At 36.7% G+C, this 25,317-nt stretch overlaps 1 protein-coding gene across 2 annotated transcripts; it reads left to right on the forward strand.

Moving 5' to 3' along the window:
• The first annotated feature begins 18,579 nt into the window (after window positions 1–18,579).
• LOC307007064 (uncharacterized protein) lies at window positions 18,580–24,247 on the forward strand. Of its 2 annotated transcripts, XM_079628727.1 has the most exons (8): window positions 18,580–18,849; window positions 20,659–20,735; window positions 20,919–21,224; window positions 21,359–21,676; window positions 22,137–22,262; window positions 22,782–22,814; window positions 23,327–23,376; window positions 23,491–24,247. In XM_079628727.1, the coding sequence occupies exons 2-8, from the start codon at window positions 20,666–20,668 to the stop codon at window positions 23,494–23,496; spliced, it is 909 nt and encodes a 302-aa protein (XP_079484853.1). In that variant the 5' UTR covers window positions 18,580–18,849; window positions 20,659–20,665; the 3' UTR covers window positions 23,497–24,247. The 2 variants fall into 2 exon arrangements, with proteins under 2 accessions (XP_079484853.1, XP_079484854.1); XM_079628728.1 differs by lacking the exon at window positions 22,782–22,814 and having other exon boundaries at window positions 18,598–18,849.
• The last annotated feature ends 1,070 nt before the right edge of the window (window positions 24,248–25,317 follow it).

The raw sequence follows: 25,317 nt of genomic DNA on the forward strand, positions 1-25,317 counted from the left end.
TTTTCGCAGTTCCCTGATTTTTATTTTTATGGCAGTGTCTAGCAACATGGCCCTTCCTACCACAATTTCTGCATTTAGTAGTGTGTTTTCCATGGGGGAAAGTTCAAGATTTCTGACCCCCCGATTTTAACTCCGTTTGCTTTGCTTGCATAGCTGGAATCACTGACATTTTATACGGTGGGGGGGTTACAACAGCCACATTCAACAGTCCGCGAGCCTCAGCATAGGGTCCATCATACTGGTTCTCAGTCTGACCGGCTAAAGCTGCCGCCTGAACAGTCTGAGAAGAGATGGTGGGGGCGGAGGGAGCACGAGAGACCGTCTCACATTTCGCAGCTCTCTCAGCCTGATCACACACTGCCTTTAGACCTTCACTCAAACTGCACAGATCAGATCCTATCTCTCGTCCGATAATTTTGGTCATCCTATCAAGCTGGACCACCCATTAATCATGTCAGGGATTGCTTTTTCAGGAGTTATTGGTATACCACCCATCTTACAAATCCATGAATAGGCAAACACGGATAAAATTTTGACTTTATCAGCTTCCTTTTTTGTTTGCAGCCAGTCTAACTGCTGTGTGATTTTCCAATCAGAATCAAACCCCTGACTGACCATTTTCTTAATGAGCTGTGCATATTTCTTTGATTTGAGCCCGTCAGAGCAGAGCTGTTTACAGCGTTCGCTCTCTTCCATTTGGTCAGGACTATTTTCTTTATCAGTCATTCTTATTGGTCACAGATGAAAAACCACCACAGAGAAAAGATTTAGCAGCAACAACAATAAATTTGGCGGAAAAATACGTTTAGCAACAACAGTGAGACTTCTACACAATGAAACTACAAAGTATGTTTCGCTTCCCAAGTCACATATACTGGTCTGTGCCAATTTGGGTCACACTATATATATTTTATTTGTTTGGGACCGTTCCTGATGCATCCCTGGCAAACAACCCTATATTTTACTATTTTTATTTTATTTTATTAATCTAACTAACATCTTGTTCCCTACCTGCCTGAATCACTAACTTCGGGGTACCCCTATCTGAGATGGAAGAGATTGATCAGGTTTTGCGGTGCCACTGGACCTAATCCAGGGACGCCCTCTGCTGGGGTGGTGTCCCACACCAGTATTGCCCCACTGGGCCCCCACAGAGTGCGTTTCACTTTTGCTGTTTTAACCAAAACAGCGACCCTTTATACTCTCGTAGTATAAATAATCTTCACTCGCCTCGTCGGAGTGAAGCTCTCCCGTTCCCCTTCAAAATCTCTTCCAATCAGACAGCCCTAATACTTAATAAAATCTTTCTACCTTGTTTGCTGATTTGCCAGAGATGTCACCACAGAATGGTTTCCCGCCAATCCTCCACCAAAACTGTTAGGGGTTAACAGTTATAAGACCCGAGACCAGATATGTAGAAAAGATGACCAGGAGTCGTGAGGTTCAATCAAAAAGATAAAAATTTACTGAAGAATAGTTTGCAGTTTCATTGGTAGAGCGAGCGTCAAAGTTTCACGAGGAGGTCGCAAGCCAACTCTACCTTACACAAAATAATACACCAATTATACCATTTTGCAAGGGCAACCCTAGTGAAAAAAAAGTATACTTTATTGTATTTGAAATATATTCCCTTTTTCAATAGTACATTGCAAATATACAAAAAAAATATATACTATCTTTAAATATATTAAAAGTATATTAGCATCATGCTTTTTATCTATTTTTATAATACAACTTTTAACACACTTTAAAATAATAGTACTTTAGTATATTTTCTAAAAATATATTTAAAAGCAAGCACACTTTTAACATATTTCTAACAAGTGCACTATAAGTACATTGGTAATAAATATATGCTTAATTACACTTTTAAGAAATATGCTAAAAACAAGCATACTTTTAATATATTTCTAACAAGTGCACTATAAGTACATTGGTAATAAATATATGCTTAAATACACTTTTAAGAAATATGCTAAAAACAAGCATACTTTTAATATATTTCTAACACGTGCACTATAAGTACATTGGTAATAAATATATGCTTAATTACACTTTTAAGAAATATGCTAAAAACAAGCATACTTTTAATATATTTCTAACAAGTGCACTATAAGTACATTGGTAATAAATATATGCTTAATTACACTTTTAAGAAATATGCTGAAAACAAGCATACTTTTAATATATTTCTAACAAGTGTGTAACCCACCCAATTAATTGAGGCTGTGTTTTCATGTATTTTCATGTATGATTTTATATTTTTCCTTGCCTAATGCAAGAAATGTTCAGACATATGTTTTATTATAATTTATTTCATTTATTATTTTGTTTTTGCTGAGGGCCGAAACTAATAAAGAATTGCGTCGATGGCTGCTGACGTCACATTCGCGCCAGCTCGTTGAACAGAGAGAGATGTGAGCCACATGTGTGGCTATCGTTTATCTTATCCATCGTCGTCAATATTCTTCTAATTTTATGTCTGAACTGTTTTATTGCATTAGGTAAGTCACAATTGTTTCATATTTTCATAAATAATGTTTAAGTTTGTGTTTGTTCATATAAGAAAATGTGGATGGTTAATGCTGTTCGTAATCGAGTATAAACTGGGCAATACAACAGAGAGATATGTGAGCCACGTGTGGCTATCGTTTATCTTATCCATCGTCGTCAATATTTTTCTGATTTGATGTCTGAACTGTTTTATTGCATTAGTTGGCTTGTTTCAACGCTCCGTGGTCGTGTTGGATTCGCGCAGTGAGGCAGAAACGCGCTGGATTCCTATGTGGAAGAATCGAGTCATCTTGGCGACTCTTTCACGAGGAAAAAGATTCGATTTGTTCATCGTTCATCCCTGCAAAGTCTGTAGGCATTCACCTTCAAACGAACTGAATTGAACTGAGTCAATTACATTTCCATCTACACAAATTTAACTGAGTCAATTACACTTCTATCCAAATGAACTGAACTGAGTCATATTCGCACGAACTGAACTGAGTCCATCACACTGAACTGAGTCAATTGCATTGCACTCAGACTTCATCACACTTACAAGGTTGAATTTAATTATTTTATTTTCATTTTATTTGATTGTCATTGATTGAATGGTATAGATATCTCATGTGATGTGTACAAAGTGATGCGTGCCTATGAAGTGAACAGCGAAGTGAGATTTCAGTGTACTGTTCAGTGAACTGATTGTTTCATTCATTAATTTCATTATTATTCATTAATTCATATTTCTGATTTTATTTCATTCCTTTGGTTCAATAATTTTTATTTTTATTTATCTGTCTAGTTAGGATTTTAGACACCAGTTAGTTTAAATAAGTGCAGTCACACATTATAATTTTTTAATATATTTTTTTATTAATGCAAGGTGTGACACCCCGAACCCAGGACTCCATATACTTTAAGTTGTGATTATAAGTATTTGGTGAGCTCAGACCCTAAGTAGATATTTTTCCTCCTTTTATTTTATGGTGTTATCCTATTAATGGGTTACAAGTGCACTATAAGTACATTTGTAATAAATATATGCTTAAATACACTTTTTAATGTGCATTTGTTATTGAAGACAAAGTGTGCTATTTGTAGTATTTGGATTAAGCCAAAGGTATTACGGAGAATATAATTTTTACTCAAACATAATAGACTTGTATATTGCTCGTAATGATTTTGTAATGTACTTGTAACACAGATAAAGTACACTTTAATATCACTAATCAAGTATGTATCTAGTCCCTACACAGGCATATACTTAAAGTATACTAAGTATACTTGAAGTTGTTCCAATTTAGTACACAAAAGTACACTAAATACACTTAAAGTTATGTTTTACTACAATTTAAATACAACTAAAATATACTTAGTACAAAATTAGTTGTTTCAAAATAGCACACTTAAAGTTAACTAATCCTTAACACACTTGAAGTATACTTATAATTAGTGTGGCTGCAAGTATACTTATTATATATTTTTAATATATTTATGGTATATTTATTGTATGTTTCGAAGACACTTGTAATTAATTTGTAATGTACTTGTAACACAAATAAAGTACACTTTAATATCACTAATCAAGTATGTATCTAGTCCCTACACAGGCATATACTTAAAGTATACTAAGTATACTTGAAGTTGTTCCAATTTAGTACACAAAAGTACACTAAATACATTTAAAGTTATGCTTTACTACAACTTAATTACTACTAAAATATACTTAGTACAAAATTAGTTGTTTCAAAATAGCACACTTTAAGTTAACTAATCATTAATACACTTGAAGTATACTAATAATTAGTCTGGCTTCAAGTATACTTAACATATTTTTTTTTCACCAGGGAAGCATCGCATCATCATACATCTGATTGGCTAAGAGAATATAGAACCATAAACAATTTCACACATGTGAGCAGATAAAAGGTGCCTATCGCCATTAGTTAGGATAGCTGTCGCCAATCCTTAGATTTAGGTCAGCGTTAACCTCGCAGGTTAGAGGAGAGCGTCGATGAGGCTGAGCGTTGGGTCCCAAATGCCTACGTAGAAAGTCAAACACACACACACATAACACCACCAAATAACATCGCCAAGGCCGAAGAGTGCTTGAGCTTCGTATTATCAGTTAGCCAAAACATAGCTCCTCAGGAAGAAAGGCAGAGAAATGGCATTGCTCTCTAGAGAAAATATATAATTTCACAAGCACAAAAGAATATAGAAATGATTATGTGATAATGCATATATATATTTGATTATTGATTTGTATAAAAGTAATGTAAGCATTCAAAAGGATATGGAATGAAATATATATATAACTGACTGAAGAGACAAGGGATTTTGACCAACCCTTCAATATGTAACCGTTCTTTCCTAACGGTTACAAATTCTGCTACAAGCAAACTGATTTTTCCATCAATTACAGTACCCTAACAATTAAATGGGGATCAAAATAGCATATCGCTGAGAAAAGTCACAGTATATGCGCAGTAAGTGGTGTACTAAAATAAACGCGAAGTGGCCTGTATAGAAGTATGTAGTTTTCATTATTTGTCATAATTACAAATCTTGTCTTTTCTAATTCTATATATGTAGCAGCTGCTTTGCAACCATGCAACATTGTGAAAAGTGCCATAGAAATACATTTTAATTGAATTTAAATAATGTTTTAAAAGAATAATTATTAAGCTTACTTCATTATTGGTATTTTACATTTATAATTTTTTTTTTGCAATTCAAAATAAATTTACAGTAAACTTTTATCTATACTATTTGTATACTCAACCGGTAGAACTCAAAAACACTTCATTGTGTTGTACATTTAATCATAACAGGTCAACAGAGGATTAAACAAAACAAAAAAAGACTGAAGTAGTACTTAAATATTTTACTAATTATTTTTATTTGCAAATTGGTTATTGTTACATATCGCAATCACGATGTCGATATGCGATTATATGACGCAAAATGCTGCGTTTTTATATTAAATAAACAAATTAGGGCTGTTAACGTGATCTGTTCATTTTTGTCATCCTTTGGCTATAGTGTTACATGATCCCACTCTTTTTCATGCAAATGCTTTTAAACCATTCATGCGTGACAAGACAAAAAAGAATGCGCTGCCGGATAATGTCCTGACTGTGACACACACTGTGACACACAGAAAGACTTGCGCTAGTATCGTGCGTCCTCCCCGGGAGCCGCCATTGTAGCAGAACATCACATGCTGTTAGCATTCCATTGACTCCCATTCATTTTGGCGTCACTTTGACACCGAATAACTTTACATCTGAGGCGTCCAAAGACTCCATTTGTCCATTATTTATTTCTAAAGAAACACGAAAATGTATAAAAGGCTCCATTACCTTGTATCTCACGTTATGACCCAGTAGAAGCAGTTTTTGTAAAAATAGGCTAACGATTGCGTCATAACCGTGCGACTCTGTCGCACAAGTCGAGAAATTACCGTCTATACCCCTTTTCCACCAACAAGAACCGGGTGCTGGTTCAGAGCTAGAGCTAGAGTCGGTTCGGAGTTGGTTCTACTGACGGTTCTTCTAAGAACCGGTTTGCCTTTCCACAGGCTAGAGAGCCAAAACAGAGCCATATCTTACGTCACCGTGTATACATCTCATGTTGCCCAGCAACGCTAGCGCGGCAGCGCCAAACAAAAACACACCAGGCTTGTTTGAGATGGTTCGGCTTCTCGCAGACCGATCGCCGCGTGACATTAAAGCACTGCGAAAGCGATCAAAAGCACAAGGAGTCGTATGCTCTCCAAATACTCCCGGAGCTCTGATCGGTCCGCGCCGCTCCGATGCATCTCGAACAAGCCATCAACAATAACGGACGTTGCAATACTATGGATCCTCATGGGATTGCAAAAATACATCGGAATCCAACGCGTTCGTGCAGCTCGCCGTAACTTACATAGACGGATATTATAATCGAGCTGCTATTAGCTCGACTAGCTGCTATTTAAAAATGGCGGTCACAAGTTTCTATTCGTCTTGTTGGTCACGGTAACCCCGCCCCCAGCCCCTGACGCAAGCGGTTCTTACTTGGCTCCGTTCTAGACCCTGCAATGATTTGGTGCTACTTAAGAACCAGTTTTACTGGTTCGGAGCTGGTGCTTTGGCGGTGGAAAAACAAAGAACCGATTTGAAACTAGGCTCTGGCTCCGAACCAGCACCAGCTCTGGAAAAGGGGTAATAGACTTGGTGGAAAAGGGGTAATAGACAGGCAGAGAAGCTCGCAAGCAATCGGGGGGACGTGGAGGCATAAAGTCCGATAAAGTCAAGGGAGAAGCCCATAGAGAGTGATAAAGTTGCTCCTGCTGCTAGCTCATGGACAGCTAATACTCACGCTCTCCGTCTCTGCGAGATTCGGAAGCGAATGATTCAGATTTCTCTCAGCACAGCTACTAGAAGACCTACAGCTGTCAGACAGGTTGCTCACGTCACATCTATGTCGTCAAGCTCAGTTTGAGCCTGCACAGTTCGCCCAGCCATCAGGAAGTGAGTGCTTCTAATTTACTTCACTTTTCTCCGTTGAAACCTATGGGGTCGCTGTGTCCAGTTTATATACTGTCTATGCTGAAAACAGACTGCGCTAGCTTCTAATCTAGTGGCTCATGTCTCGCGTTTGCAGAAGCAGCTCTTAGAATATGGGTCTGCATGAAGCCCAATTTATACTTCTGCATCGAACTCCCGCCGTAGCTACGTCGTAGGCTGTGTGTAGCGTGCGCACCCTTCGGCGTACCCTGACGTGCACCTCACCAAAAATGTAACAACGCGCCAATTCTATGCGGACGCAAGCACTGTGATTGGTCTGCTAGAACCCCTCCCTCAGGTTTCACATGCTCCCTCTGCATGTGTAAGCGTGTCAACACGGACAGCAACGCAGAAGAATAAATGAAAACCAACACGTTGCCTATAGTGTAGAGGCTATGGTGTGAGTTCGACGCAGAAGTATAAATTGGGCTTAATAGTGGCTCATCTCGTGTTTGCAGAGGCAACGTGCAGATAATGGGTCCGCAATGTATAAATATGCGAAGGGAATTGAGCAGACGGGAATTTCCCTTTCTCTCTTTCTCTTATGATTTTGTGCAAACTAATTATGTCAGTATTAATATACTATTCAGCTTTGTCATCCATTCCAGACCGTGTTTACTTGTCTGGTTGATATTTGGCTGTATTTAATTTTTGAGAAAATTAAATATGTACTCATCTTATCTTTTAGATGTCTATATTAATACACTATATTCAGCCGTTCACCTAGACCGTTTCTACTTGTCTGGATGATATTTGGCTGCATTTAATTTTCTCAAAAAATAAATGTATACTCATCTGATCTTTGAGGAGTAAATGTCTGTATTAATATACTATTCAGCTTTTTCATCCAGACTGTGTTTACTTGTCTGGTTGATATTTGGCTGCATTTCATTTTTGAGAAAATTAAATATGTAGTCATCTTATCTTTGAGGAGTTAGATGTCTTAATATACTATTCAGCTTTTCATCCAGACCGTGTTTACTTGTTTGGTTGATATTTGGCTGTATTTCATTTTTGAGAAAATAAATATGTGGCTCTATAAATTGGGCTTTATGCAGACCCATATTCTAAGAGCTGCTTCGGCAAACGCGAGACATGAGCCACTAGATTAGAAGCTATAGAGAAAATAAATATGTACCCATCCGATCTTTTCATTCTGATTAAATAAATGGTGAATTCCCAGGGGGAAATAGATAACACCTCATTATATGGTGACCATCTCCCTTCAGTGCCCTCCAGCGAGTTCTAGTCTCAGTGTCTGACTCACAGAAGGAGGGTTTAAGAGGAGTCAGATCGTTTTTTTTCCTGCCGGTCATCCGTTTCATTTTAGTAGATTTAGTAGATTTAGTAGGCAACGTGGAAGCTACTGCCAAATATATCACGCACGGAATCTCAGTTCAGTATTTATTTATCCTCTCATCTCTCAACTGAGGTTGTAGAGACCATACTAAACTCTAGAGCTCCGTCCACAGTGAAACTATATGCCCTGAAATGGAGAGTTTTCACCTCTTGGTGCAATCTATTACAATGGGATCCAGTTAATTGTCCTGTTGGTTCAATACTTGAGTTCCGGCAAGATCGTTTTGCTTTAGGCTTATCTCCTTCCACTCTGAAGGTTTATGTGGCTGCCATTGCTGCCTACCATGCCCCTGTGGGGGGTTTATCTATTGGAAGAGATTCTCTCATTATTCGTTTCCTTCGTGGCACCCTGAGGCTGAGGCCTGCAGTTCGTACTAGAATTCTATCCTGGGATTTGGCTCTCGTTTTAGAAGGTCTATCTGTTGCTCCCTTTGAGCCCATTGAGTCTGTTTCAGATAAATTTCTGACCCACAAAACTGTGTTTCTTCTAGCGATTTCCTCTCTAAAAAGATTAGGAGACCTCCAGGCCCTGTCGGTATCTCCCACATGTCTGGAGTTTGCTCCTGGTATGGTTAAAGCTTTTCTCTATCCTAAACCTGGTTACGTACCTAAGGTTCCATCTAACCTACCACGGCCTATCGTTCTGCAGGCATTCTGTCCTCCTCCCTTTAAGGATTCAGACCAGGAGAAATCTAACCTCATTTGTCCTGTCAGAGCACTAGATGCGTATGTCCACAGATCTGCTCAGTGGAGGAAGTCTGACCAATTACTGGTTTGCTTTGGTCCCCCTAATAAGGGCCTTCCTGCATCCAAACAGACAGTTAGCAAGTGGATAGTCGAGGCTATCTCTCATACCACCTCGTATGAGGTTTTGGGCCAGCCGTCACCCTTGGCTATTCGAGCCCATTCCACCAGAGGTATGGCGGCCTCCAAGGCCATTTTTTTCTGGGGTATCAATTCAAGAAGTGTGTGTTACAGCCGGCTGGTCTTCACCGCTTACTTTTGTCAGAATCTATGATTTGAACATGGATACCCCTGGGTCTAAGGTTTTCACGTTGTGACAGTTTTCACGACAGGTTCTTGGCCGTATGGCGTTCGTGCATTCTCGTGCCCAAAGCATCATCGACGCATCGCGAGTTCCCTCGAAAGGGAACGTCTCAGTTTACGACTGTAATCATAGTTCCCTGAGTAGGGAACAAGACGATGCGTCACTTTGCCATACTTCCTACATCCCTGTGATCGACTTGCTTCGGCTTTTTCGAAGCTATCACGGTCTCAACCGGATGTGCTTTTATCCTTTCCTGGTCATGACGTCACCCGCCCGTGACGCTCATTCTCGCCATTGGACTAGTTGACACATGTGCTTCAGACGCATTCAAGCAGGGGCGTTCCCAAAGCGTCATCGACGCATCGTCTCGTTCCCTACTCAGGGAACTATGGTTACAGTCGTAACCTGAGACGTTTTAAAACATTTCCACATATCTTTTCTGGACCTGGACTTTTCCGGGGATTGCACTTTCTAAAAATCTGACTAAGCTCCATTTCATTAATGTGAAAACCTACAGAAAAATTGGCATCATGTGATACTGAAAACCCTGGTATTGCATCCCTGACTCAACTGTCAAAGCGTCAACAATAGGAGTTAAGCTGATTTGCCATCTCCAGCTCCTCATATCCTTGAAGCACAGGGAATGATTTGCATCTTCCCTTATGAGATATATTTGTCATATATTTAATCCCCTGCCAAGCATATCGGAGATTACCTTGTGTCAAAGATGCCTCTATTTTTTTTATTATTGTATTTTAATTATTCAAATTTGTATTTGTCTTTTAATTTGCCTCTGAGTATTTCTCAGAGCAACCTCGTGCTGATTTCTATATGCTTTCCTTTTCTTATTTTTAAGGGTCTTCAGATTTTTTGACACCCAAGGTTTATCATTTGGGTTTACCTAGATCTGTGTGGAAATAACAGAGTCCTTCTAAAAATGTACATAATCAGTGACTGTTTCAACTTGTTCATTAATGTCAGCTGTACTAAAAATCTCCCACTGGGTACATTCAAAATACCCCTGCAAAGTCATTATACTGTCATTGTCCCATACTTTAACAGACTTTTCTTGATGCTTCTCGCTTTCAAGTAAACTCTGGTAAACAGGCCGCACACTATGATCAGACGCTCCCAATGGTGGAAGAACTGATGAAATATAGGCATTTTTAACAGTTCCATAACGGTTTTTTTCCTCCTTGTGGGAGAGTCAACATATTGATAATATGTGCTCAAAGTCTACACATAGTGCACATATTCTATATGTTCAGTTATGTGGAAGTTCTCTATGTTTAGTTTTATTTATTTGCATTTCTTTAAAGGGGTCATGACATGGGTTTTTTTATTTTATTATTATGTTCCCTTAGGTGCAATTATAGTATTACTATAGTTTTTTTTACAAAAAACTTTTAAAATGTAGTGATTTATGACCTTTTCCCACCCTGTTTCTCATCATCTGATTCAAACAGTCTGTTTTGGGGGTGTTTCCCCTTTAAGAGTTCAGTGTTAACGCCCACTGTTATGATTGGCTAACGTCAGTGCCTATGCATCAATTATTAACGCCCCCAGCCAGAACGTTTGCGGATTCAGCGTAACTGTTTAATAACGGGTGATGCATGCGAAGCGATGGCTCTTGCAATGATAAAACCTTATTATGTTTGAGCCGGAATCAGAGGAGGAATCAGAGGAAAATGAACCATCACCACAACAACGAAGACTGGATCAGCCCGTGTCCACATGGAAAGTGAAACTATTTTGAATTAATAAAAAAAAATTAACCCGAGACACTTGAAAACGGATTATTGTTGCATAATTATCCTATAGCTTAATTTGCTAACAGTTTAACATTATTTAACTAATTCCAATGAAATGATAGGGTGTACCACGGACAAAAATGCATGCACAGACAGGCCATCTTTGAAGATGCAGCATTGATAAAGGCAACATTTTTAATTTTCTATCACATGTAGGCCTACTAGAAAGGCGACATATTTTCAAGATTCTCTTATACAAATGTGTTTATATTAGCCATGGTAAAAAGTAAGTTTGCGTCGTCGTTATTGAGCCCAGAACAGTCGGCACGGACTTATCTTTGAGCAACAGTTTTCTGGCAAAGCCAAGCATCATATTGGGATTTTTTCCTCAAAACAGTCATCCTTAAATGTATAGAACACTGCCGTGACTGGGACGTCCGCAAAAAATAAAGTGCATCCATTTTTCCCTGACGACTGGATCTTTCAGCGTATTTAAAAAGTAGTTTAAAGTTTTAAATACATTACTTACAGTTTGCGTCGTCGTTGTTGAGCCCAGAATAGACGGCACGGACTTATCTTTGAGCAACAGTTTTCTGGCAAAGCTCAAAACAGTCATCCTTAAAATGTATAGAACAAACGCTTAAACTAACACTGCCGTGACTGGGACGTCCGCAAAAAATAAAGTGCATCCATTTTTCCCTGACGACTGGATCTGTCGCAGCGTATTCAAAGATGTTGTTTGTCCACAGCCAGGAACAGCACATCTGCGGCGTCGTAATCTCCCTGTACACAGACCCACTCTGCCCACTCGCTGTCCGTCGACTGAACACTTGTGAGGCGCGCGGCGCGCGGGCGCGACAACGATACGAAGTGAGCGTAGTTGCCTTGCGCTTTAAGCGTAGTTGTCTTGTGCCGGAGGCGGTCATATGCAAACGCTGGTACGTCACTTCGTACCGTGACGTCACTTCTTACCATGGATCCAGAACGAGCTGTATTTAGAGCTTGATTAAATAAATGATTCGTTTATAATGGGGAGGACGTCTTAAGCTATGAAACTTGCAGGACGTTTTAATGGTACAAAGACCTCTTATATACCAAAAGATCAAGGCAAATTTGGTTTCTCATGTCATGACCCCTTTCTTTAATTTTTAGTCCTTAGCCATGAATCTGCAGCGAACATGGGATGATAAAAGACATTACGAAAAGTCACAAACAGCTGATTCCAAACATGCACTTAAGACATTTCACATTTCGTCAGAAAACTAAACAAATAGTAGTTGAGTTAAAAATGTTTAGTTAAATACTTACTTAACAACAACTTACTTTTCAATAATAGTAAGTACAGAAATATATAATACATAACTCATACAAACAAGACATTCACTCATACAAGACTCTCCAAAGGTTGCTCACTCATCCCTCAACAGAATAAATACATGTAGTATGTATGTACCGAAACATACAGTCATGGCCAAAATTGTTGGCACCCCTGGTAAATATGATCAAAACTGGCTGTAAAAAATAAATCTGCATTGTTTATCCTTTTGATCTTTCATTCAAAAAATTGCCAAAATTCTAACCTTTCATTGAAGCAAGAGAATTGAAAGTGGGGCTAAATCACATTATGAAATAAATGTTTTTCTCCAAAACACGTTGGCCACAATTATTGGCACCCTTTTATTAAATACTTTTTGCAACCTCCTTTTGCCAAGATAACAGCTCTGAGTCTTCTCCTATAATGCCTGATGAGTTTGGAGAACACCTGACAAGAGATCAGAGCCCATTCCTCCATACAGAATCTCTCCAGATCCTTCAGATTCCCAGATCCATGTTGGTGCTTCTTCTCTTCAGTTCAGCCCACTCATTTTCTATAGGGTTCAGGCCAGGGACTGGAATGGCCATTGCAGATCTTGGTTTTGTGCTCAGTGACCCATTTTTGTTTTGATTTTGATATTTGTTTTTGGATCACTGTCCTGTTGGAAGATCCAAACATGGCCCGTTATAAGATTTCTAGCCCCGGCTGTTAGGTTTCGATTTTTTATCTGTTGGTATTTGATCCAATCCATGATGCCATGTATCTGAACAAGATGTCCAGGACCTCTGGCAGAAAATTAGGCCCACAGCAGTAAAGATACAGCAGAGTATTTCATTTTACACATGGGGTACTTTTTTATCCCTGTGTGCACCAAACCCATCTTAAATGTTTGCTGCCAAAAAAGCTATTTTTGTGGTTCCTCTGTCCATAGAACGTTTGAAAAGTACCTGACACTACTGGCACTTCAAACGGGACGGGTTCTATGGACAGAGGAACCACAAAAATAGCTTTTCAGATACATGGCATCATGGATTGGATCAAATACCAACAGATAAAAAATCGAAACCTAACAGCCGGGGCTAGAAATCTTATAACAGGCCATGTTTGGATCTTCCAACAGGACAGTGATCCAAAAACAAATATCAAAATCAAAACAAAAATGGGTCACTGAGCACAAAACCAAGATCTGCAATGGCCATCCCAGTCCCTGGCCTGAACCCTATAGAAAATGAGTGGGCTGAACTGAAGAGAAGAAGCACCATCATGGATCTGGGAATCTGCAGGATCTGGAGAGATTCTGTATGGAGGAATGGTCTCTGATCTCTTGTCAGGTGTTCTCCAAACTCATCAGGCATTATAGGAGAAGACTCAGAGCTGTTATCTTGGCAAAAGGAGGTTGCAAAAAGTATTTAATAAAAGGGTGTCAATAATTGTGGCCAATGTGTTTTGGAGAAAAACATTTATTTCATAATGTGATTTAGCCCCACTTTCAATTCTCTTGCTTCAATGAAAGGTTAGAATTTTGGCAATTTTTTGAATGAAAGATCAAAAGGATAAACAATGCAGATTTATATTTTACAGCCAGTTTTGATCATATTTACCAGGGGTGCCAACAATTTTGGCCATGACTGTACATCTAGACACCAGTAAACACATTTGCACACAAAAGTGTAAAGGATTAATGCACCATGCTTAAAATAGGTTTAATTTAATCCCGTTTCAGGGTATCAACTCTATCAGTGGTAACCACTGTAGAGCAGTAGTGCAGTAGTGACCACCAATAATAATAATGCTCTAGCCTCTGACCTGACCTGTGCCCTCAAACCAGCACAGAGAAAAAAAGAAAAAAAAGAATAACAATTAAAAACAATTGCACGTATTCTGAAGATGTTGAGCTAGGGCATTTTTAAACATTGGAAAGGAAGTCAAAAAGCGAATTGAATTTGGAAGGTTATTCCAATGGTGCTTTATGTTGAAATGCATATCTTCCTATTTCTTTATTGATTTGAGGAATGATAAAATAGATTTGGTTATTGTGTCGTAAGTTATAAAATGAGCTAAATGGAATTAGATATTGTTTTAAATAAGAAGGATCATCCATATAAATACATTTATAAATAAATTGTAACCAATGAAAACACCTTATCTGGTAGGGTCAGCCAGGACAGTTGATGGTACATTTCACAATGGTGTGTTCTGTAGGGGCAGCGGCGGACAAATCTGCACAGACTATTGTAGGCAGTGTTAAGAGACTGAAGGCAGGAGGCTGTAGTATGTATTTTAGTATTTATATGATGAATAAAAGTTGGGAAACAATTATTTTTCTGACAGGAAGATTAAAACAGTTTATTGATTGGTATAGAATTCTAAGTGAGTAGTTGAGCTTATTAGTTATTATGTACATGAATGCTAAAAGAAAGATCAGAGTCAAGCCAAAGGCCAAGATATTTGACCTGCCTAGTAGGTTTTATGGGAGTTTGTTCAAGAAATGTAATTTTTTGTGAATTTTCAGATGAATTTTCAGGCTTTTTTTGAAAAAGCATATAATATGATTTGGATTTGTTAAGTATAAGCTTGTTGGACAATAGCCACCGCTGGACTGAATCAAAACCATTTTGTAGTGTAGTGCTGATATCATAAATATTAGGTTTGTGACAATAAATAACCGTGTCATCAGCATAAAGTTGAATAGTGCATTCAGTGCAGCTACGCGGAAGATCATTGATAAATATCGAAAATAGTAAAGGCCCGAGAGAGGAACCTTGAGGAATTCCTCTGTCAATGCCAGTGAAATAAGAAATGCTGCCCCCAAAGGACACACACTGACAACAATTGTGTAAATAAGAATTGAACCAAAGCAAAGAAGAAATAGACAAACCAACAGAATACAATTTATCTAAGAGTAAATAATGATCAACTAAGTCAAAAGCTTTGGTAAGGTCTAAGAATAATGCACCAGTACACATACGATTATCAAAACTCGAAAACACATCATTGGTAAGTGCTGTAGTGGTAGAAAAATATTTTCTAAATACAGATTGGCATTGAGATAATAGGTTATTGTCAGCTAAATAATTTGATAATTGCAAAAAAAAATATTTTCTCAAAAACTTTTACAACACTATTGATGATTGAGATGGGTCTGTAATTATTAATATTTTCAGGATCGCCACCTTTGTGAAGTGGGATAACTTTAGCACTTTTCCAGGCTAAAGGAAATTTACAAGAAGAGAATGATAAGTTGAAAAGTGAGGCCAATGGCACTGCTAGTACATGAGAACCAATTTTAATAAACTTATTCTCAATGCCATCTGGACCAGCACCACTGATAGAGGACAGTTCACTTATGGCCCTTTGCACATCAGCTGGGCTGACCTCTGTAAATGAGAAAGAACTGCCTGGCTGAAAACAAGGAACCAAATCAAGTTGATAAGTAGAAGTCTGTACTTGTGGTGCTAGGGGAAAATGCAAACTAAAAGCATTAGCAATGGTAGCTGGATCATCTATACTTTCATTGTTTAGGTTCAAATTAGTTATAGCCCGCCCAGATTTCCCAAATACATTATTAACCTGTTTCCAAAATCGTCGAGGGTTTTTAAAATCATTCGTTAGACAATTTCTGAAATAATTTGATTTGGAGTTTCTCGTTTGTATAGTGCAAGTGTTCCTTAAACGTTTGTATTCTTCCCAGTCAGCAATGTATTTTGTACGTCGAAACTTGTACCAAGCCCTATCCCTCTGTTTAAAGAGATTAATAAGGTCTCCATTTACCCACGGTAAATGACTACCTTTAACTTTAACAGTGGTCCAAGGAGCATGCTTGTTTATAACATACAGAGGCTATAGAAAATTCCATGCATCATCAATAAATGGAATTAGATTTAGCCTGTACCAGTTAATTTGTTGCAAATCATTAATAAATTGGTCACTATTAAATAATTTGGTTTGCCTTATCTTGATAAACTTAGGAGGGAGACGTCGCTTCACAATTTTCCAAATACAATAAATCATGTGGTGATCGCTAAAGCAGTCTGGTAGAATCCCAGATTTAGTTATTCGTTCAGGGTGAGAAACTAGGGCCCAATCCAAAAGAGATTTAGAGGTAAGTGTAAGCCTTGTGGGCTCAGTTATAAGTTGAGTCAAGTTTAAGCTATTAATCATATTTCTTTCAGTTAGTGTTGATGAATGAAGCCAATTAATATAAGTCACCCATAAGTATAATTTCCTTATTAGAAACTAAGGAAGATACAGTAGAAATAATAATTTTAATTGATTCCAATTTGGGAGAGTTAGGCGGTCTATAAATATTTCCAATAATTAGCTGCTTATTTTCATGAAGAGTAATTTTGATGAACAGTCCTTCAAAATATACAGGAATCTCATTAGGAACCATACGTTGAGAATTAAAGTTTGATCAAACATAAGTAGGGGGAGACCGGGGACAGTTGCAACACTTTTTGCATTTGGCTCTGTTACTCGGAGACGGTTTGGATTAGACAAACCAATTTTTTATACAATAAACTTACATCTGTCTGTTAGTCTAAACCATTTAAAGATTGTTCCAGAATCTACATTTTTCACAATTTGCATTTGAATGTAAGGAGTCAGATGTTGCAACTGACCCCGTGCCCGGGGACAATTGCAACACTGTTTGGGGATGGTTGCAACATGTTACAAATAGGAATATATGTAAGTTTTAGCTAAATGATTATTATCAAATATTTATTCATCAGCTTTGATTAATGACAATTATAGATTTTTCTAGATGAATAGGCCTTATGTGCAGATGTAAAATATTCAAATTGATATCAAATACAGTAGGCTTTTAGTAAAATAAGAAGAATGGAACGATTTGTGAGGCAATTCACTTTTATTTAGCCTATTGTCATGTAAAACATTTTTTTTAAACTACATTTTTTATTATCATTTTTCATTTTAGCAAAACAAAGGTTAACAATGTAATGTCAACAATATAACTGCATCTTGCATCTACTTTAACGATAACTTTACAGCAATAACTCTCATTTTAACAACTGTCAAAACTGTAATATCAACAATAATATAATACTCTGGATTCAGTCAGAGTCACAGTTGTACAAATTATGAAAGAACTTTTAAAATGTTAAAAATACTGCTATGTGGTCTGTTTTTATATTTATGCATTGTACGGGGACAGTTGCAATAACTGTTGCAACTGTCCCCTTACCTGTCAGCCATGATAAAACCTCATGTGCTAGCAAGGTGGCATTGAAACATGTTAACCATATTAGCTTAAAGTTAACATATCACTCATTTAAACCATATAAGTTTGAACTGAATCACAAAAAACAATTACAGCATTTTAACAAAAACAAAGCTCAAGAAAATAAATACTTTCATACCCCAAAAACAGTTTTTTTAAAAATAAATCCTGGAGCAGCTCAGGAATCTCCTTGATGTTTCTCTGCAAGGGAGGGGCATCCAACTGAGCATGTGCAGTGTGAGTGTCATCACTCTAGCTTCTTTCTGATTGGATAAAAATGACATGTTGCAACCATCCCTTGTTGCAACTGTCCCTGGTCTCCCCTAACTCCGCCTCCCCTTGAGCCTTTGTCCGATCTAAACAGTTTATAGTTGTCTATACTAATATCGGTGTCAGAGATGTTGCTGGTAAGCCAACTTTCGGATAATGTAATAATACTTGGATTATTAGGTCAACCACACACGTAGTTGGTCGATTTTGGGGAGTAGACTTCTAATATTCAGGTGCATAATGTAAAGACCTTTAACCATAATTATAAAAAAATAAAAAAATAATAATACAGTGATTAGTGAAAAGATCCATGTTGGTACATATTGCAGAAAAAAACATGAGAGCACCATGTCAACACACACCCTAAACCACATACACACAAACACTCTACAGAAACAGACAGACAAAACAAAACAAAAACAAAAAAAAACATTGAGACAGACAAAATATATAAAAAGAAAGAAAAGAAAAAGATCCAAGTCCCAGTCTGCAAATATTGCAATCTCGTGCAAAGTTTTTTTTTTTTTTTTTTTTTTTTTGCGTCAAGTCACAAAAAGCTCCACAGTTTACGGCAAATAAAGATTCAGTAGTTAAATGCTGAATAATAGTCTAATGTTTACTAAAGTTCACTAACAGTTGCTTCACTTGCTTGCAAAAGAAGTAAAGGGTTTGTAAAACGATTCGTAGCCTATTACTTGTAGGCGTAGACGTGACATTCATACTGAAAGTGAAAGTATATCTCCATTAAAAAGGCAGTCCTTCATTTCATGCGGTTGCATTCTCGTTTCCTTGTCCATTTGAAGAGCATTTACGCTGTAAGTTTTGTTTAATCTTTTGCCTATATTCGATGGTGTTATTATTTAATATCCGTAAAGTTGAACTACCATGTTAGGCTATAGGCTACGGTTCAGTATTGTAAACATTAAAAACATAAGGTCAAACATCGCTTAAAAACGGACGCGCTAAAAAGACAGAAGCAGTAAGATTCGGGCACATTAATGTGGATGCCGCTCTTATGTTTATTAATCATGAGTAGCCTACTGGCTCTTATCATCTAGGTTATTTGGTATAGTTTATTTTAATATAGCCTATTTCATACACGGACATAATTTGTATAAAAGCTGCGCATGCGTTAACACAACTAAAATAGATCGGTCTAGAAACATAGTCTAGCTAATATTTTTACACATACCAATAACTTTTCATTAAGTGGTATACGAAAGAGGAGACTGCTTATGGAGATGGAAAAATTCTGTTGGAGTGTTGTCTTAATTTGAATGTGGATATGGATGTTAATTAATAAATAAACATTTACATAGCTTAGGTTACTTAATATTTTAGCACTCTTATTATTATTATTATTAGGGGTGATCAGGGCACAACCTAAAGCAGGGTTAGTTGTAACTTGTAACACACATTAATTAAAACTTGATGGCAGCATGATGAAACTTAGTGTATTTACTAGTACACTAGTATATCAACACTATCTAGGCAAGAGAAAAAATTGCGCCAAAAAAAAAAAATCTTTGGAAGATATTACTGAACATTTATTTAACCATAGGCTATAGCAAAAGTACATTTATTACTAAAGTTCTCTGTTTTTGTGTGTGTGAGTTTTAGAAGTCCATTAGAACTAAACTATATTCTATTATATTTGTATCAATTATATTGTGAAAAAGGCAAATAGTCAATATACAGAAATTATTTATTATTATTATGTTTTGAATAATGCTATAGGCTATAGCTGTGTTTTGTGGTGTGTTTGTTGTCAAACTAAAAAAATACTTTATTTTTTAATTATAAAAAAAAATAATTGTTTTATATAAAAAAGTTAATAATTGTATTTTATTGACAAACTATTTTAGTTTGTCTTGTATGTATATACTTTTTTTTTTACTAAATATATATATATATATATTTTTTTAGATCAGATAAAATTTTTAGCTGTCATTATGCTCATGTTTTAACATGCCCCTCATGTGCTGCAATACCACGTAAACAAAAAAAGTATACACTGTATTAATGAAACAAAACCCCATAATTGTCCTAGAATTGTGTGAAATTAATGCGGTTAAAAATAAATACTCTGAAACCCAAGTGAATTTACACAAACTGAGAAAGTCAAAAAGTGTTAGGTTGTGCCCGCTCTCTATTGCAATTAATTATGCCTATCAATGTTGTTGTATGTATGTTGACATGCAAAACATTTTCTGATTAAGTAGGCTACCATATTGTGTTTAAGCTTTATTTATTTGAAGGAACTAACATTGAATGCTGCTTAGTATTGCCTCCTGAAACCCAGCTTAAACTTTTACAATAGTAGAGATAAGGTTCCCAACACGTACACAGCAACAAAGTACAATAATTCTGTTGTTCTCTCTCTCTCTCTCTCTCTCTCTCTCTCTCTCTCTCTCTCTCTCTCTCTCTCTCTCTCTCTCTCTCTCTCTCTCTCTCTCTCTCTCTCTCTCTCTCTCTCCTCTCTCTCTCTCTCTCTCTCTCTCTCTCTCTCTCTCTCTCTCTCTCTCTCTCTCTCTCTCTCTCTCTCTCTCTCTCTCTCTCTCTCTCTCTCTCTCTCTCTCTCTCTCTCTCTCTCTCTCTCTCTCCCTTTTTCCTTTTCCTTTTAGAGTAAACATGTCTTCGGTGATGGTTATGGTACTTGTAATCATTTCTCTCTTCATCCCTGCTGTGAGGCCCAGTCAAGGTACAATGCATTCATATTCAGAGATGTATTGGATTTGCACATTAGCATTATTGTCACAATAATGTTTGTATCCAGTAGAGACTAAGCTCTGAACATTCTTTGTTCTTTGATTATAAATATCTAGTTATGCTTTCACTAAAATACCATAATGCCATTTTATGTTTGTACTTCCATGTTCAACAGATTTGTGGAAATTGGAATGCCTACCTACTGTTGGAATTGTTGCTGAGACCACAGTGATCAACTGCAATTTCAAAGACATCCCAAAAATTCAAATAGTAGCAGTTACTTTAAAAAACGCCACTGACAACAAGCAAATATTTTTCAAACATGAGGATGAAAAATCAGGAGATCCACGCCTTAGTCTTTTAGCATTGGGTCCATCGCTGCAAATCTCTGACACTAAGTTTTCTGATGAGGGTGATTATCTGTACCGTGTTATAACAGACAGAGGTGAAACAACGGTGCAATTAAGAATCACTATCACAGGTGAGATTGAAATTATTCAGTCACATCAAATAAAATAAAATTCTGAAATTCTTAGCCATTTTGTTTTAAAAGTGGTTATTATAATACTTTCTGCTTTCTTGACACTTATCGAATGTTTCTTCCCCTCAATAAAGCCACTTACAAGAATCTAAACTCAAGCACATGGCCTATCAATGTCACAGACGGAGGGCCCGTCAACCTTTACTGCAATGCCACTGATGGCTACCCAGCAGGCTTCATCCATTGGTTTGACCATTCTGGAACGAATTGGACCATAAATTCAGAACTGACAAAAGCCTCCAAGGACATTGACGGTTTAAAATCTGTGGCCTTATCTAGCAAACTGACTTTCAAGTCTATTAACTTGGACCTGGGGCCATTTAGGTGCATTGTCTTGAACAGCAAATATATGCAAGTTGGAGAAAGCACATTACAGATCACATCTGCTAGAAGTAATTAAGCTTCATTTCTTACCATCTCTTATATGAGTGCTTATTTAACATAGTTAGAAGTTTGTGTAAAAATATGATCTGCTGAATAGATTTGATTTGATCTCTAGACATTATGTCAACTCAGGGTTAACAGTAGCACTGTGTCAGGACTGTTTACGTAATCATATCATGGATTCTGAAGACACTGGGCATGTTTTGAGACAAAGCAACATTTTTAGGGAGCTGGCCATATTATGGCATTTTACTAGTATAATTTTTTCTTAGTAATGCAATTTAGAGTAGTACAATAAAGCATTGATATTGCCACATATCAGATATCTCAGGTTACTTTGAGTCAGCAAATTTCTAAATCTGTGCATTGTCATGAAGACAATTGTGTAGTACAGTATACATTTTTTAACAACATTGTCATGGAGAATATGTGCTGTTGTCAATAATTATATGTATATTGTTTCTTCAGTTTCTTCTATCAAGGGATCTTCTGAAACATCTACAACACACATTGTCGCTGGTGTGATGGTCATCGGATCACTTATTGTTGGTCTTCTGTGTGCTCTGTTGATATTCCGGAAAAAAAAAGTTCAACGTGAGTATACTTTTAACATTTGTCCTAAAGAAAACTGAACTGTTGCTTACTTGTATTTTCAGTGATTGTTATGTCTGAGGAAGGATCTCTGTGAAACAGACTTTTTAAATGGATTTGCAGCCAAAAGGGGAAATGTGGCAATGCTTAAGTTTAGAAACAAGAGGCCTCAGCAGATCTTGTCTAAGGGGAAATCTTGTGTTACTGAAAGACCGTAGATAGCACAGACATACATACTTCCTTATCATGATTTGATTATGACTTCTTGGAATTATATTTTGAATTTCTTTTGTCAAAATTGAGTTATTCACATTCTTATTCTGTGACAACTTATTTATATTAGGCTGTGATTTTTTTTAAATGTTGTGTACATTTTGGGACTTTTTATTTAGAAAAGTCGCTTGGAATGCAAAAACTTTAAAGCTCAATATCTCAAAACTGCTTCTCTAATTAAAGGTTATTCTACAATATGGGTTTGAGTAGTCATAGTGATATATAATTTTGCACTGGATTTATTCACAGACGACAGACGACCCTCTGCCCATCCTGTTCTAAGTATGTTACACAAATGCATGTGATTTTATATCAACAATGGTGTTGGGTTAAACATCCTCTCTCTGAAAAAAATTTGGTTTTTGTTTCTGTTTTAACAATCGGTTGCAGCTTAGATTCTCCCTGTGGATAATTTCTGTTTCACTTTTCCACTTTCCCGTGCACGTTCATGGTTAATCTGAGTCTCTCTCTCTCTCTCTCTCTCTCTCTCTCTCTCTCTCTCTCTCTCTCTCACACACACACACACACACACACACACACACACACACACACACACACACACACACACACACACACACACACACACACACACACACACACACACACACACACACGGCTGCTCATGTGAATGGTCACCGAAGTGGATAATCCACATAGTTTATTTTGACCCAATTTCTGGCCTTGTGAATGACATGTGAAGGGCTCTATCTTGTGCAAGAAAGTATGGTAATAGAGACTACACTAATGTTCTTATCAATTAACAATATAAAATGTTTATTTTTTATTTTTAATAGGTTATGAATCAGGAAATACTGCTGAAAATGATCTGGAATCAGACTACGAGGTAGGCCTACAGTTCATTTTTGCTTTAAGGCACAGATCAAAACAACGTTGTTTATTTGTTCGTTATATCATTGAAGATTTGACTTCTCTATTTGTCTTTTTTGTATTTTTTTAGTCCTAATCTATGAAGGTTCCACTATCAGCAGATGCAGTTGATACTAAGCCCTAATTTTCATACTGAGGTCAGCACAGCCACCATTTCACTAAAACAAAAGTGAAGGTATAAAGAAAATGGCAGCTGCTTCTCATGACTGTAATGTTACTGTAAAATTGTTGTAATGTCTGTAAGATTACAAAGACTTAAAAATCAGCCTAATGTCTCTGGTAGCACTTTACAATAAGGTTTAATTTGTTAACATTAGTACATTAGCTAACACAAACTAACAGTAAACAATTATTCTGCAGCATTTATTAATCTCAATCAACAACTGTATTTTTATTTACTAACATTAACAAAGATTAATAAATGTAAGAAATGCATTGCTCACTTTTAGTTCAAGTTAGTTAATACATTAACTAATGAGACCTTATCGTAAAGTGTTATCGCTTCTCTTTACATTTACAAAGGAATGTGGAATGTGGATTTAGGGAGCATGCAGGCAGCACCTGTTAAATTCATCACTAGTAAACAATGAGTTTTCCAACTGGGGTCCATAGGGCCAAGGAGGGTATAAGGAGGTGCGTTGAAAATGTGAGGCAAGATTTTACAAAATGTTGTCAAATTAAGTTGTCAAACTTAATTTGAAATTGATTAAATATATCAATATGCCTGGTAAGAAAAAAAATCACTACTCATGATTATTCCAAATAAACAAATACAAAATGCATGCTGTCATTTTCAGCAATAGGACATAATATCGAAATATAAACTCCTGTAAAAAGTTTTTGGTATTTTTCTAAAATGTTTCTCCTCACTACTGTCACCTTTAGCTTCCACTGAAGGCTTTATGTACACATTTTCTGGTAAGCTGCTTACAGCATTTATGCTTATTTAGTAGCTAAAGATTTGAAATAAATGATATATACATTATATTGATACATTATACATCAAACATTAAGAGCATTAATTCTAACAGTCTGAAAACATCTGAAAATATATTATTTAGGGATCGTCCTTAATGATCCTTATAATTAACAATAATTTTGACAACTTTGAATACTTTATCATTTAAAGCACTTTAGAAATAAAGTTGACTTTCTTACTTTTGCATATTCAGTGTGTGTGTGTGTGTGTGAGTTCTGAGTTTTGATGAACAATTTATGTATAAGGGTTTTCACACATGATCATTGGGTGTAGGTAATTGGGAGATGATTGTGGCATTTAAATGGCAGTGTTTCCCAAATGAAACAAAATAGCTGTTCGTTTTGAATAATGTGTCTAATGTAGAGAACTGTGTTTGTAGTTTTGTAAAATGTTTGTTTTATAATAGCAACCTAAGTTTAAATCACATAATCTGCTTGTTGTTTTGCAGACTTGATCTAAAGATTAGGTAGGCTACATGAGTGGATGGTTTTACTGTGTGCCAATAAGTAGTTCCTGTTAAATCAAGGAATGTTGTGGTTTTGAAGAAGGAATGCTCTGATTAAAGAATGCATATTTTTTCTTACTTGATTTTGAATAAAATTATGAAATGATATGTCTCTTTGTTAAATGTAGCAGATATTCTTAAGACTAGGAGATCACCCCAGAAGAACTTTAAGCACTCTTGTATTTCATGGTTTTATTTTTCTTACTGTACAACAATAAAAGAAAAAGGACATTTTGTCTTCTCACAATCTTTTAATAATCACATCACAACCTATGGATAACTGTTATCACCTCTATAAAAAAAGAAGAAAAAAAGAAGGCAGATGTGTTTTTTTTTTTTTTAGATTTGGCTTAGGCCAAAACATTTGAGGCGTAAGGAAGGTTTGAGTTATCTCCTATGGGACAAAAACATTC

The sequence above is a fragment of the Phoxinus phoxinus genome (genome assembly GCF_949152265.1).
Source record: "Phoxinus phoxinus genome assembly, chromosome: 11".
Classification (NCBI taxonomy): Eukaryota; Metazoa; Chordata; class Actinopteri; order Cypriniformes; family Leuciscidae; genus Phoxinus; species Phoxinus phoxinus.